Source organism: Phyllobates terribilis, unplaced genomic scaffold, assembly GCF_046119375.1.
Source record: "Phyllobates terribilis strain yellow unplaced genomic scaffold, ASM4611937v1 Scaffold_1__5_contigs__length_1240528914, whole genome shotgun sequence".
NCBI classification, from domain to species: domain Eukaryota; kingdom Metazoa; phylum Chordata; class Amphibia; order Anura; family Dendrobatidae; genus Phyllobates; species Phyllobates terribilis.
In genome coordinates this window covers 1,191,008,258-1,191,025,377 of record NW_027362761.1, presented here as the reverse complement: position 1 = coordinate 1,191,025,377, position 17,120 = coordinate 1,191,008,258, and the positions used below count along the sequence as shown (strand labels likewise).

The window sequence follows — 17,120 nt, the reverse complement described above, 5'->3', positions numbered from 1 at the left end:
CTCCAGAGCTGCACTCACTATTCTGCTGGTACAGTCACTGGGTACATACATTACATTACTAATCCTGTACTGATCCTGAGTTACATCCTGTATTATACTCCAGAGCTGCACTCACTATTCTGCTGGTACAGTCACTGTGTACATGCTGTACATTACTAATCCTGTACTGATCCTGAGTTACATCCTGTATTATACTCCAGAGCTGCACTCACTATTCTGCTGGTGCAGTCACTGTGTACATACATTACATTACTGATCCTGTACTGATCCTGAGTTACATCATGTATTATACTCCAGAGCTGCACTCACTATTCTGCTGGTGCAGTCACTGTGTACATACATTACATTACTGATCCTTAGTTACATCCTGTATTATACCCCAGAGCTGCACTCACTATTCTGCTGGTGCAGTCACTGTGTACATACATTACATTACTGATCCTGTACTGATCCTGAGTTACATCCTGTATTATACTCCAGAGCTGCACTCACTATTCTGCTTTCCTCTTGTATTACAGCATTTCTGTATTCCAGCTCTGCTACATTGTATATACAAGTATAAGGGGAAGTAGTTGCAGGAAGTGAGGGAGCCAATGGGAAGATGGCAGACACAGAGAGCCGCCTTTGTGATGCGGGGGCTGGGCTGAGTCAGTGTTGGTGTTATGGGCTTGATGCCTCATGTAACTGCTCCAGGAAGTATCAGACAAGAGAAAGAAGGAAGGAGACAGTACTGAAGCTGGAGAGAGACAGACGCAGGAGGTGCAGCAGCGGGTAGGTGTATACACTGTATCTGCATAGACTGGTGTTATTACCCTCACTGACCGGAGGCCATTGATCCCGTATGCGCTGCATGATGGGCGCAGCGCTGGGGCCTCTATAGGGCTGGGGCTTTTCTGTACGATTTGCTATAAATGTGCTGTGACCTTGTATCTTAGCCCTGAAAGGGAATCTGTCACCAGATCTGAGTGCAGTATGTTGTACAGAGATCATCTCTTACTGGGCTGCTTGCTGTAGTTTTGATAAAATCACAGTTTTATCAGTAGGAGATTATCACTAGAGGACTTGTAAACCTGCTGCCAGGTAATCCTCCATATTCATGAACTCTATATAACCACGCCCCCCACAACTGATAGGCAGCTTTCTGTCTATGCACAGTGAAAGCAGCCAATCAGTGATGTAGCCAGGGTTATACAGAGCTCAGCATTCAGAGAACTGCTAAGATGTGCCAAAGAGAAAACAGTGACTGTTTCAAAACTGCAGCAAGTAGCCCTGTAAGTGACACATCACTGGAATCAGGGTCTCTGCCCCTACATCATGCTGCTCTCACATACACAGCAAAACCTGATGACAGATTTCCTTTAGTGTTCATATTAGTAAGTGACAAATTCTTTACATAATCAGTATGGGCTTAAAGTGCCGACTCTCTGCTTTACTGTATTTTCCGACCATAAAACGCACCCCAGGTTTACACAGCAGATAGTAGGAAAAATAATTAAAACTTCCTTGGCGGTGTAAAGTGGAGGGGTCATTATCACTAATTTTAATTTAGTAGGGTAGAAATGGGAGGGAATAAATCTATTTGTGTCTCTATAGTGTTATATACATACAACACAGCTGTGCTACATGTGCATATATTGACACACAGCTGTGCTACATATGCACATATACATACACACACAGCTGTGCTACATATGCACATATACATACACCCACAGCTCTGCGGCATGCACATAGACATACACAGATTTGATATGTGCATATATTGACACACAGCTGTGCTACATATGCACATATACATACACACACAGCTGTGCTACATATGCACATATACATACACCCACAGCTCTGCGGCATGCACATAGACATACACAGATTTGATATGTGCATATATTGACACACACAGCTCCGCTTCACGCACATATAGACACACACAGTTCTGCTACGTGCACATTAAAACACACACAAGTCTGCTACATGCACATATAGATACACACACACAGTTCTGCTGCGGGCACATATAGACACACACAGTTCTGCTACATGTTTATATAGACACACACAGCTCTGCTACATGTGCACATATCTATGTACACAGCTCTGCTACATGCCCATATAGACTCACACACACACTATATACATTACCACATCCTACAGTTCCTGATTGGGAATGAACGGAGGCTGCTGCAGCAGAGCATTTGCAGGACCTTCCACTTGATTAATTCAAGCACCATTCAAATCTTGTGATCAGTCACATGACCTGAAAATTCCTGGAATTACTTGCACAGAAGGTCCTGCAGCTACTCAGCTCCTGCAGCCTCTGTTCAGTCCAACAGCTTCTTTTTCTACTCTGCACCCATCACACAGATCAGTGTCACAGAAGAGAGACAGCTGCTCTCTATGATCGGGAAGGACGCTGTGTCAGCTTTCTCCTTCAGCACAAGAAGCTGCCTCCATACTATAAGACACAAACTCTTTAAAAAAAATGCGTCTTATAGTGCAAAAAGTACAGTTACTTGAGGGTATTCACATCCTAATTGGAGTAAAGGTTTAGGATTTGCAGCTTTTTAATATGTAACTGCCTCTTTTTAAAGGGACCAAAAGTTATTGGACAATTGTCTCAGAAGCTCTTTATTGAGCTTCATAGGCTTCCCTTGTTAATCCATCATCAGTGAAGCAGGTAAAAGGTCTGGAACCGATTCCAGGTTTGGAATTTGCATTTGGAAGCTGTTGCTGTGAACACACAACATGCAGTCAAAGGGGCTCTCAATGGAAGAGAAACACACCATTATTAGGTTGAAAAAAAGAAGAAATCCATCAGAGAGAGCAGATATGTTAGGAGTGGGCACATCAGCAGTTTTGGTACATTCAGCAAAACAATGAGTGCCCTGGTAAGCTTGGGAATTCAAAAGGCCCGGACATCCACGGAAGATAACCGTGGTGGATGATTGCAGAATCCTTTCAATGGTGAAGAAAATCCCCTTCACAACATCCACCCAAGTGAAGAACAGTCTCGGGAAGTAGCTGTGTCAGTATCTAAGTCCTATTGTAAAGAGAAGTCTTCATGAGAGCAAATACAGAGGGTTCAACGCAAAGTGCAACCATTAATTGGCCTTAAAAATATAAAGGCCAGATTAGACTTTGCCAAAAAACATTTAAAGAAGCCGCCCAGTTCTGGAAAAGCCAAATTAAGATAAACCTGTACCAGAATGATGAGAAAAAGAAAGTCTGGAGAAGGCTTGATCCTCGGCACCGCACACCCTCTGTAACACATGGTGGAGGCAGTGTGATGGCGCGGGCATGCATGGCTTCCAGTGGCACCGAGTCCCTACTGTTTACCGATGATGTGACTGAAGACAGAAGCAGCTGGAATAATCCTGTGTGTACAGGGCGATACTTTCTGTTCAGATTCAACCAAATGCAGCATGATTGGACGGCGCTACACAGGACAGATGGACAAGGACCCAAAACATCTTGCGAAGGCACAGGAGTGGAATATTCTGCAATGGCCGAGTCCTCATCAGATCTCAGCCCCATCGAGCAGCATTTCACAGGCTGAAGACAAAACATAAGGCCAAAAGAGCCACAAAGAAGCAACAACTAAAGTCACTGCAGTGAAGGCGGCAAAAAATCACACCGGAGGAGACCAGCGATGGTGCCTTCCATGGTCTCCAGAATTCAGGCTGTCATTGCTGCAAAGGATTCTCTACAAAGGATTAAAAAGCATAGAAGGGGATTCTTTACGGTCAGAGCCGTGAGACTCTGGAACTCTCTGGGAGAGGAAGTGGTGATGTCCAACTCACTTAATGAGTTCAAGAGAGGCCTGGACGCCTTTCTTGAGAACAATAAAATTACATCTTATACTTAGTTAATTAATCCAGGGATTTAATCTGACTGCCAGATTGGTGTCAGAAAGTGAATTTTTCCTCAATGATGTAAATTGGCCTATACCGCATGTTTTTTTTTTTTGCCTTCCCCTGGATCAACGCTGCGGAATAGCTGCAGTGCACAAGAAATAGGCTGAACTGGATGGACGCTTGTCTTTTTTCGGCCTTATAAACTATGTAACTATGTAAAAAATTTACATTTTATTTATGGGAAAGTTAATTTGTCCAATTACTTTTGAGCCCCTGAAATTGGGAGAATTTGTAGAAAAATGGTTGCAATTCCTAAACATTTCGCAGGCTATTTTTGTTCAATCCCTGTAACTAAACCTGAAGGTCTCCACTTCAGTCGTATCTCAGTTGTTAATACAGAGTTGGCTCCTTTGCAGATATAAGCGCTCCCGCTATTCTGGGAAAGGTTTTGGAGACGTCTGTGGGAATTTTTGCCCCCTTCATGCAGAATAGCATTTGTGAGGTCAGACCCTGATGTTTGAGGGAGACCGGGCTCCCAATCTCTGTTAGAGGATGGAGCTGAGGTCCGAGCTCTGTGCCGCCTCTGTAACGTTACGGGGTCTCCACTTCGTGGCTGAGTTGCTGCGATTCCTTCCACTTCTCAATAATATCACTCACAGGTGATGGGGGGAAGATCCAGGAGGAACAAATGTCCTGGATGGATGCCCCGGAGGCTCCTATTACAGGACCGCGCTGGTATCAGTGGGCTCGGCACCACCGGCTGTTGTCACATGTTAGTAATGTCAGACGGCATTGTGGGGGGCCAAGGATAAGACACTGGGGGCGAGAGGCCGGATTTTATACACTAGGAAGGCAATGGGTCCGGATGTTATACACTGAGGATAATCGGGCTGAATGAGAAACCTGAATTCAATGATTATGATGTGCGGTCAATACTTTTCTCCATGCAGTGTGAATATTGCAGGTTCTCATCCTCGCAGACTGATATATCGTGTGCCCAGACCTCCTCCAATGAAGAAGATTCTATAATACTTATATATTAGTAAATGCTAAAAAATCGTGTCCTCAACATATCTGTTAAACTAAAGATAAAGTGGACGACCCCTTTAAGCATAGGCAGATTCAAAATAAAGTCCTCCTATTTTAAGCCATTACCCTCCAGTGGTGAGCGTTGGAAGAACAACCCTCCCACCCCCACCCCCACCCCCAACAGGTTGATACTAATTGCCTCATATTAGAAGGAATAAGCAGCTTTACTGCTCTTACAGTAAAGAATTCCCCTCAATCATACCCAGTATAAATGTGTAATCCCGCCCTAGTGGCATCACCTTACATTTAATTGAAATATAAACTCTCGTTAGAATCCATCAGTGAGCTTGTTCTAAGTTTAAAGGCGTAGTCTCAAGAGCGGAGTGATATTAAAGTCTATTGTTTATAGCAAGTTGCCTAGGTTACCGGCCACCTTGGCAGTCTGAGAGTGGCCAGTTCACTAGGTATGGAGACTATATATCTCTGGAGACTATATATATCTCCTGTAATGTTTATTCTCCTGCGTCTCCTCTGATATATGTGCCCCTGCGTGTCTTTTGATGTATGTGCCCCTGCGTCTCCTCTGATGTATATGCCCCAGCGCCTCCGATGTAGTGCTGGGGTATATACATTACAGCATCTCCTGTAATGTTTCTTCCCCTGCGTCTCCTCTGATGTATGTGCCCCTGCGTCTCCTCTGATGTATGTGCCCCTGCGTCTCTGTGATGTATGTGCCCCTGCGTCTCCTCTGTGATGTATATGCTTGAGTCACAGCGTCTCCTATGTGATGTATATACTGCAGACCCCCCCTCACTGCTTGAGTTCCAGAAATGTTACATGAGCAGTGATGAATTTCCCACTGTAAGGAGACCTGCAGTATAATATACATCTGTATTCAGAACTTACTGCATGCAAGTTCTTTTCATAATTCATCACAAAGAGTAGCCTGAACTATGCAAATCTGGAAAAGCAGCTGTGAGTATCAACATCATCAATAGCAACTAGCATTGTTGCACCAAAGAGAAGCAGCTCCCCAGCAGCTGTTTTCTGTTTGTCTTGTATTTGCCTATTCTGGTTTTGACCTGGCTAGATGACCCTCATCTGCCAGCTAGCTCCACCGAAAGGCAGCCACTCTGTGGATGTAAAAGGGTGAATGAAGGGCAGGATTCCTCTGGGAATTACTAACAAAGTGGCTTGTGCAAAGTCTTATTCTGGAATCCATATTACAAGTTGCCAGGTTCCACATACAGTTAAACTTCATACCGCCATGCTTCATTGTATACATCAGTGAGCCACCGCCATGCTTCACCATAGGAATCAGCAAACCACTGTCATGCTTCACTGTAGGAATCACTCAGCCACCAGCATGCTTCACTGTAGGCATCACCGAGCCACCATCATACTTCACTTTAGACAGGGTGTTATTTTCAGAAAATGCTTCATTTTTCTACCTCCAGACATACCGCTGAAAGGTTCCAGTTTGTGTCTCATAACCATTGCAGTCCATCAGCAGACGCTGATGAGCTGCAGCCTTCACAGTTCGTCAGGTGGAATTGTTCAGTCATCTGACATAATATAGTTCTTCATGTCTTGTTGTACATCCGACAAGACAATGAGGACCCTTGAAATGGGGATTGTGAACTTGCACATTTTGGCGAAAATATTGACCAATACCTCTTGCATATAATACTTTATACTGTATATTTTCCTATTTTGTTTTTTTAATTTTTATGCACGATGCAGCCAGGCCCATCAATGTTGGTCTTGTAAATTAAAGTGTTTGTTCTCGTCTTATGTAGTTCTGGGCAGCTGCTTGATCTAATAGTACGGTTGTCACAAAGAGACTGTAAGACAGACACTGTGCGTAACATCTGTGTGATGGCGCCCTATACAAGCCTTATCCATGTGTAATTCTAATACTAGGCAACCACCCTCTCCATGAATTGGTTGGTGTGTAAGTGGTTGTTTCATCAGAAAATTCTGAACTAATTACAACTGATGAATAGTACTCATCAGTTATACACAGGACAACACCACATGTACTAGCTATACTATTGTATAACTGGGCCACGCCCAACGCAGTGTACCTGCAGCGGCAGCTAGCGACAGAGGCAGATGCTGTTAGAGAGGTTTAAGATGTAAATGTAACTGGCAGTGGCTCAGTGATTTCTGAGGAAAAGAATGGCGTTGACTTGAAGATGCCTACAGTGAAGTATGGTGGTGGCTTGGTGAAGCTTGGCAGTGGTTTGGTGCTGCTTACAGTGAAGGACAGTGGTGACTCAGTGATGCCTACACTGAAGCATGGCGGTGGCATGATTATGCCTACAGTGAAGCATGCTAATGGCTTGGTGATGCCTACAGTGAAGCATGGGAGTAGCTTGGTTGTACCTACAGTGAACCATGTTGGTGGCTTAGTGTTTCCTTCAGTAAAGCATGGCGGGGGCTTGGTGATGCCTACAGTGAAAATTGTGGTCACTCAGTGATGCCTGCAGTGAAGCATGGCGATGGCATGGTGATGCCTACAGTGAAGCATGCTAATAGCATGATGATGCCTACAGTGAAGCATGGCAGTAGCTTAGTGATGCCTACAGTGAAACATGGTGATGACTTAGAGATGCCTACAGTGATGCATGGCAGTGGCTTTGTGGTGTCTACAGTGAAGACTTGGTGATGCCTACAGTGAAGCTTAATGATGACTTGGTGATACCTACAGTGAAGCATGCTAATGGCTAGTTGATGCCTTAATTGAAGCATGGCAGTATCTTGGTGATGCCTTCAGTGAAACATTGTGGTGACTCAGTGATGCCTTCACTGAAGCATGGCGGGGACTTGGTGATGCCTACAGTGAAATATTGTGGTGACTTAGTGATGCCTGCAGTGATGTATGGCAGTGGCTCGATTATGCCTACAGCGAACCATGGGGGTGACTTGGTGACACCTACAGTGAAGCATGGTAATGGTGTTGTACTGGGGCTGCTTTCCTTCCTCTGGCAATGGAAACCTGCAGTGTGTGTGGAGAGCAAGATGGATTCAATGGGGAAATAATCCCAAGCATTCCTCAAAGTTCACCAAGTCTTAGATTTGGAAGAAAATTCTTGAGCGGCCATCACAGTCGCTTGGAGAGTCCACTTGAACTCCATAAAAAAACTTTAGTGGGATTTGAAGAAGGCAGTTGCAGCAATATTAATAAACTGGAGGCAATTCCCCATGAGGCGTGGATAAGATTCCACAGGAACGCTGCCAGCAGCTGGTGTCTGGTTATACACAGTTGAAACCAGAAGTTATATTCACTATATGAAAAGACACATACAGTTGTGCTCAAAAGTTTACATACCCGGTAGAATTTTTCCTTTCTTGGCCTTGTTTCAGAGAATATGAATGGTAACAAAAACACTTTTTTTCCATTCATGGTTATTGGTTGGGTGAAGCCATTTATTGTCAAACTACTGTGTTTCCTCTTTTTAAATCTTAATGACAACCAAAAACATCCAAATGACCCTGATCAAAAGTTCACATCCCCCAGTTCTTAATACAGTGTATTGCCCCCTCTAACATCAATGACAGCTTGAAGTCTTTTGTGGTAGTTGTGGATGAAGTTCTTTATTTTCCCGGATGGTAAAGCTGCCCATTCTTCTTGGCAAAAAGCCTCCAGTTCCTGTAAATTCCTGGGCTGTCTAGCATGAACTGTGCGCTTGAGATCTCCCCAGAGTGGCTCAATGATATTGAGGTCAGGAGACTGAGATGGCCACTCCAGAACCTTCACTTCGTTCTCCTGTAGCCAATGACAGGTCGACTTGGCCTTGTGTTTTGGATCGTTGTCATGTTGGAACGTCCAAGTACGTCCCATGTGCAGCTTCTGGGCTGATGAGTGCAAATTTGCCTTTTGAGCACAACTGTATGTATGTTTTTCTCAATATCTGACACGAAATTAGAATAAACCTTTCCCGTTTTAGGTCAATTAGGTTTACCATAATTTTTAATATTTGCCAAATGCCAGAATAATGAGAGGAGAGAATGTTTTAAGACATTTTTATTACTTACTTCAAAGTCAAAAGTTTCCATCCATTTCATTAGTATTTGGTACCATTGCCCTTACACTGAATGACTTGGGTCAAACGTTTGGGATCTCCTTCCACAAGCTTCTCACAATAGTTGGTTGGAATTTGGGTCGATTCCTCCTGACAAAACTGGTGTAACTGATCCAGGTTTGTAAGTCGCCTTGCTCGCAGCCTTTTCAGCTTTGCTCATACATTTTCAATAGGATTGAGATCAGAGCTTTGTGATGGCCACTCCAAAACATTGACTTTGTTGTCCTTAAGCCACTTTGTTACCATTTTGGCAGTATGCTTCGAGTCATTGTCCATTTGGAAGACCCATTTCCGCCCAAGCTTTATCTTCCTGGCTGATGTCTTGAGATGTCGCTTCAGTATTGCCAGATAATCTTCTTTTCTCATGATGCCATCTGTTTTGTGAAGTGCACCAGTCCCTCCTGCAGCAAAACAACCCCACAACATGATGCTGCCACCCCTGTGTTTCACAGTTGGGATGGTGTTCTTAGCCTTCCAAGCTTCTCCCTTTTTCCTCCAAACGTAACGATGGTCATTATGCCCAAAAAGTTAAATTTTAGTTTCATCAAATCACAGGACAAGTCTCCAAAAATTAAGGTCTTTGTTCCTGTGTGCATTTGCAAACATTAATCTGGCTTTTTTATGTTTCTTTTGGAGTAATGGTTTCTTCCTTGCAGAGTGGCCTTTCAGCCCATGTTGATACAGTACTCGTTTCACTGTGGATATTGACACAATCTTACCATCATCTTCACAAGGTCTGTTCCTTTTGTCCTTGGGGTGATATGCACATGTCGGACCAAAGCACGTTCATCTCTGGGACACAGAGCCCGTCTCCTTCCTGAGCAGTATGATGGCTGGACATTCCCATCTTGTTTGTACTTGCATATAATTGTTTGTACAGATGAACGAGGCACCTTCAGGTATCTTGAAATTGTACCCAAGGATGAGCCAGACATGTGCAAGTCCACAATTCTCTTCTTGATTTCTTGACTGTGCAGTGTGAACAGTGTGTTTCAGGTGTACATTAAAATACATCCACAGGTGTGTCTGTAATTAACTCAAATGTTGCCAAAAAACAACTGAAATCTGAAGCTTCCAAACACATGACATCATCATATGGGCGGTCCAGAATTGTTTAAAGGCATAGTAATCTCAGTGTATGTAAACTTTTGACTTTGAAGTAAGTAATAAAAATGCCTTATAACATTCTCTCTCTCTCATTATTCTGGCATTTGGCACATATTAAATATTATGGTAATCCTGATTGTCCTAAAACGGGAAAGGTTTATTCTGATTTCATGTCACATATTAAGAAAAACATGTGTGTCTTTTTATATAATGTATGTAAACGTCTGGTTTCAATCGTATCACATTTGTATCAGGTCATAACAGCCAGAGGAGCTTGTCATGACACTTGTCATGAAGGGGTGAATAATTCTGAGACTGCAGTAAGTTGGTAAAAGTGGCTGATAACACCCTAACTAGAAAAACACACAGAGAGATGATTGGATGGATACATGGATGCTTTTATGTTTGGAGCCTGGGATTTCTGAAGTCATGGACAGAAGAATTGTTTTCGGACCCCACTGACTTGTCTTTCCTTATAGGGTGAATAATGGGTTTTGCAGAGGACAAGTTCATGGATTATTTGCGAAAGCATCTGACTGATCTGGAGAACATAAGAGTTGATGAGCTGTTACTCCCTCTGTCGGCGTGCCTCACTTCGGCTACTGTGGTAAGAGTCATTCAGGTGTAATTATCAATAACCCGGTCATTGTCTACTCTTGCTCTCAATAGGTTGTCCTACTGTCATTCTCTTGTATTGATCTTCACTTACATCATGTTCCAGAGCAGCATTCAAACTTCTGCGAGTTTCCAGTAAGCCCTAACTTTGCATCTACCAACTTCTTCATGCTACGTCTGTAAAGAGCACACTGTGATTTATTGACGAGGCATTAGCCACTACGTAGGCACTGCATATCCCAGAATCCTTTGCAAATTTGGTAGTAGGAGTCATTGGAGCCCAGCTACTACGGACACAGGTAGATTCTGAATGGCAGAATGATTAATGCAGCTTTGGATGTAACATATGTCAACTTTTCAAACCATTAGTGTCTAGATAAATAGTAGTCACAGCTAAACAGTACCTCAAATAATCAGAAAACTATGACCCAGTACCACACAGTATCAAAATAAACAATACCGTACAGCATTCTGATAGTACATACAGTATCAAAATAAACAATACCGTACAGCATCCTGATAGTACATACAGTATCAAAATAAACAATACCGTACAGCATCCTGATAGTACATACAGCATCAAAATAAACAATACCGTACAGCATCCTGATAGTACATACAGTATCAAAATAAACAATACCGTACAGCATCCTGATAGTACATACAGTATCAAAATAAACAATACCGTACAGCATCCTGATAGTACATACAGTATCAAAATAAACAATACCGTACAGCATCCTGATAGTACATACAGTATCAAAATAAACAATACCGTACAGCATCCTGATAGTACATACAGTATCAAAATAAACAATACCGTACAGCATCCTGATAGTACATACAGCATCAAAATAAACAATACCGTACAGCATCCTGATAGTACATACAGCATCAAAATAAACAATACCGTACAGCATCCTGATAGTACATACAGCATCAAAATAAACAATACCGTACAGCATCCTGATAGTACATACAGCATCAAAATAAACAATACCGTACAGCATCCTGATAGTACATACAGCATCAAAATAAACAATACCGTACAGCATCCTGATAGTACATACAGCATCAAAATAAACAATACCGTACAGCATCCTGATAGTACATACAGCATCAAAATAAACAATACCGTACAGCATCCTGATAGTACATACAGCATCAAAATAAACAATACCGTACAGCATCCTGATAGTACATACAGTATCAAAATAAACAATACCGTACAGCATCCTGATAGTACATACAGCATCAAAATAAACAATACCGTACAGCATTCTGATAGTACATACAGCATCAAAATAAACAATACCGTACAGCATCCTGATAGTACATACAGTATCAAAATAAACAATACCGTACAGCATCCTGATAGTACATACAGTATCAAAATAAACAATACCGTACAGCATCCTGATAGTACATACAGTATCAAAATAAACAATACCGTACAGCATCCTGATAGTACATACAGTATCAAAATAAACAATACCGTACAGCATCCTGATAGTACATACAGCATCAAAATAAACAATACCGTACAGCATCCTGATAGTACATACAGCATCAAAATAAACAATACCGTACAGCATCCTGATAGTACATACAGCATCAAAATAAACAATACCGTACAGCATCCTGATAGTACATACAGCATCAAAATAAACAATACCGTACAGCATCCTGATAGTACATACAGCATCAAAATAAACAATACCGTACAGCATCCTGATAGTACATACAGCATCAAAATAAACAATACCGTACAGCATCCTGATAGTACATACAGCATCAAAATAAACAATACCGTACAGCATCCTGATAGTACATACAGTATCAAAATAAACAATACCGTACAGCATCCTGATAGTACATACAGCATCAAAATAAACAATACCGTACAGCATTCTGATAGTACATACAGCATCAAAATAAACAATACCGTACAGCATCCTGATAGTACATACAGCATCAAAATAAACAATACCGTACAGCATCCTGATAGTACATACAGTATCAAAATAAACAATACCGTACAGCATCCTGATAGTACATACAGTATCAAAATAAACAATACCGTACAGCATTCTGATAGTACATACAGCATCAAAATAAACAATACCGTACAGCATCCTGATAGTACATACAGCATCAAAATAAACAATACCGTACAGCATCCTGATAGTACATACAGTATCAAAATAAACAATACCGTACAGCATTCTGATAGTACATACAGTATCAAAATAAACAATACCGTACAGCATCCTGATAGTACATACAGCATCAAAATAAACAATACCGTACAGCATCCTGATAGTACATACAGCATCAAAATAAACAATACCGTACAGCATCCTGATAGTACACACAGTATCAAAATAAACAATACCGTACAGCATCCTGATAGTACATACAGCATCAAAATAAACAATACCGTACAGCATCCTGATAGTACATACAGTATCAAAATAAACAATACCGTACAGCATCCTGATAGTACATACAGCATCAAAATAAACAATACCGTACAGCATTCTGATAGTACATACAGCATCAAAATAAACAATACCGTACAGCATCCTGATAGTACATACAGTATCAAAATAAACAATACCGTACAGCATCCTGATAGTACATACAGTATCAAAATAAACAATACCGTACAGCATCCTGATAGTACATACAGCATCAAAATAAACAATACCGTACAGCATCCTGATAGTACATACAACATCAAAATAAACAATACCGTACAGCATCCTGATAGTACATACAGCATCAAAATAAACAATACCGTACAGCATCCTGATAGTACATACAGTATCAAAATAAACAATACCGTACAGCATCCTGATAGTACATACAGTATCAAAATAAACAATACCGTACAGCATCCTGATAGTACATACAGCATCAAAATAAACAATACCGTACAGCATCCTGATGGTACATACAGCATCAAAATAAACAATACCGTACAGCATTCTGATAGTACATACAGTATCAAAATAAACAATACCGTACAGCATCCTGATAGTACATACAGCATCAAAATAAACAATACCGTACAGCATCCTGATAGTACATACAGTATCAAAATAAACAATACCGTACAGCATTCTGATAGTACATACAGCATCAAAATAAACAATACCGTACAGCATCCTGATAGTACATACAGCATCAAAATAAACAATACCGTACAGCATTCTGATGGTACATACAGCATCAAAATAAACAATACCGTACAGCATCCTGATAGTACATACAGCATCAAAATAAACAATACCGTACAGCATCCTGATAGTACATACAGCATCAAAATAAACAATACCGTACAGCATTCTGATAGTACATACAGTATCAAAATAAACAATACCGTACAGCATCCTGATAGTACATACAGCATCAAAATAAACAATACCGTACAGCATCCTGATAGTACATACAGCATCAAAATAAACAATACCGTACAGCATCCTGATAGTACATACAGCATCAAAATAAACAATACCGTACAGCATTCTGATGGTACATACAGCATCAAAATAAACAATACCGTACAGCATTCTGATAGTACATACAGTATCAAAATAAACAATACCGTACAGCATCCTGATAGTACATACAGCATCAAAATAAACAATACCGTACAGCATCCTGATAGTACATACAGTATCAAAATAAACAATACCGTACAGCATTCTGATAGTACATACAGTATCAAAATAAACAATACCGTACAGCATCCTGATAGTACATACAGCATCAAAATAAACAATACCGTACAGCATCCTGATAGTACATACAGCATCAAAATAAACAATACCGTACAGCATCCTGATAGTACATACAGTATCAAAATAAACAATACCGTACAGCATTCTGATAGTACATACAGCATCAAAATAAACAATACCGTACAGCATTCTGATAGTACATACAGCATCAAAATAAACAATACCGTACAGCATCCTGATAGTACATACAGCATCAAAATAAACAATACCGTACAGCATCCTGATAGTACATACAGCATCAAAATAAACAATACCGTACAGCATCCTGATAGTACATATAGCATCAGAATAAACAATACCGTACAGCATCCTGATAGTACATACAGTATCAAAATAAACAATACCGTACAGCATTCTGATAGTACATACAGCATCAAAATAAACAATACCGTACAGCATCCTGATAGTACATACAGCATCAAAATAAACAATACCGTACAGCATCCTGATAGTACATACAGTATCAAAATAAACAATACCGTACAGCATTCTGATAGTACATACAGTATCAAAATAAACAATACCGTACAGCATCCTGATAGTACATACAGCATCAAAATAAACAATACCGTACAGCATCCTGATAGTACATACAGTATCAAAATAAACAATACCGTACAGCATTCTGATAGTACACACAGTATCAAAATAAACAATACCGTACAGCATCCTGATAGTACATACAGCATCAAAATAAACAATACCGTACAGCATCCTGATAGTACATACAGCATCAAAATAAACAATACCGTACAGCATCCTGATAGTACATACAGCATCAAAATAAACAATACCGTACAGCATTCTGATAGTACATACAGTATCAAAATAAACAATACCGTACAGCATTCTGATAGTACATACAGCATCAAAATAAACAATACCGTACAGCATCCTGATAGTACATACAGCATCAAAATAAACAATACCGTACAGCATCCTGATAGTACATACAGTATCAAAATAAACAATACCGTACAGCATTCTGATAGTACATACAGTATCAAAATAAACAATACCGTACAGCATTCTGATAGTACATACAGCATCAAAATAAACAATACCGTACAGCATCCTGATAGTACATACAGCATCAAAATAAACAATACCGTACAGCATTCTGATAGTACATACAGTATCAAAATAAACAATACCGTACAGCATTCTGATAGTACATACAGCATCAAAATAAACAATACCGTACAGCATCCTGATAGTACATACAGCATCAAAATAAACAATACCGTACAGCATCCTGATAGTACATACAGCATCAAAATAAACAATACCGTACAGCATCCTGATAGTACATACAGCATCAAAATAAACAATACCGTACAGCATCCTGATAGTACATACAGCATCAAAATAAACAATACCGTACAGCATTCTGATAGTACATACAGTATCAAAATAAACAATACCGTACAGCATCCTGATAGTACATACAGCATCAAAATAAACAATACCGTACAGCATCCTGATAGTACATACAGCATCAAAATAAACAATACCGTACAGCATCCTGATAGTACATACAACATCAAAATAAACAATACCGTACAGCATCCTGATAGTACATACAGCATCAAAATAAACAATACCGTACAGCATCCTGATAGTACATACAGTATCAAAATAAACAATACCGTACAGCATCCTGATAGTACATACAGCATCAAAATAAACAATACCGTACAGCATCCTGATGGTACATACAGCATCAAAATAAACAATACCGTACAGCATTCTGATAGTACATACAGTATCAAAATAAACAATACCGTACAGCATCCTGATAGTACATACAGCATCAAAATAAACAATACCGTACAGCATCCTGATAGTACATACAGTATCAAAATAAACAATACCGTACAGCATTCTGATAGTACATACAGCATCAAAATAAACAATACCGTACAGCATCCTGATAGTACATACAGCATCAAAATAAACAATACCGTACAGCATTCTGATGGTACATACAGCATCAAAATAAACAATACCGTACAGCATCCTGATAGTACATACAGCATCAAAATAAACAATACCGTACAGCATCCTGATAGTACATACAGCATCAAAATAAACAATACCGTACAGCATTCTGATAGTACATACAGTATCAAAATAAACAATACCGTACAGCATCCTGATAGTACATACAGCATCAAAATAAACAATACCGTACAGCATCCTGATAGTACATACAGCATCAAAATAAACAATACCGTACAGCATCCTGATAGTACATACAGCATCAAAATAAACAATACCGTACAGCATTCTGATGGTACATACAGCATCAAAATAAACAATACCGTACAGCATTCTGATGGTACATACAGTATCAAAATAAACAATACCGTACAGCATCCTGATAGTACATACAGCATCAAAATAAACAATACCGTACAGCATCCTGATAGTACATACAGTATCAAAATAAACAATACCGTACAGCATTCTGATAGTACATACAGTATCAAAATAAACAATACCGTACAGCATCCTGATAGTACATACAGCATCAAAATAAACAATACCGTACAGCATCCTGATAGTACATACAGCATCAAAATAAACAATACCGTACAGCATCCTGATAGTACATACAG

The 17,120-nt window shown here is 40.2% G+C and overlaps 1 protein-coding gene across 2 annotated transcripts in view; it reads left to right on the top strand.

The window, feature by feature from the left end:
• The first annotated feature begins 613 nt into the window (after positions 1-613).
• Positions 614-17,120, top strand: part of LOC141163961 (uncharacterized) — a 57,424-nt gene continuing 40,917 nt past the window's right edge. For both annotated transcript variants that reach the window (XM_073649192.1, XM_073649191.1), the window contains exons 1-2: positions 614-771; positions 10,558-10,685. In XM_073649192.1, the coding sequence (XP_073505293.1) occupies positions 10,566-10,685 (120 nt within the window). In that variant the 5' untranslated portion in view covers positions 614-771; positions 10,558-10,565. The remainder of the gene's footprint in view (positions 772-10,557; positions 10,686-17,120) is intronic.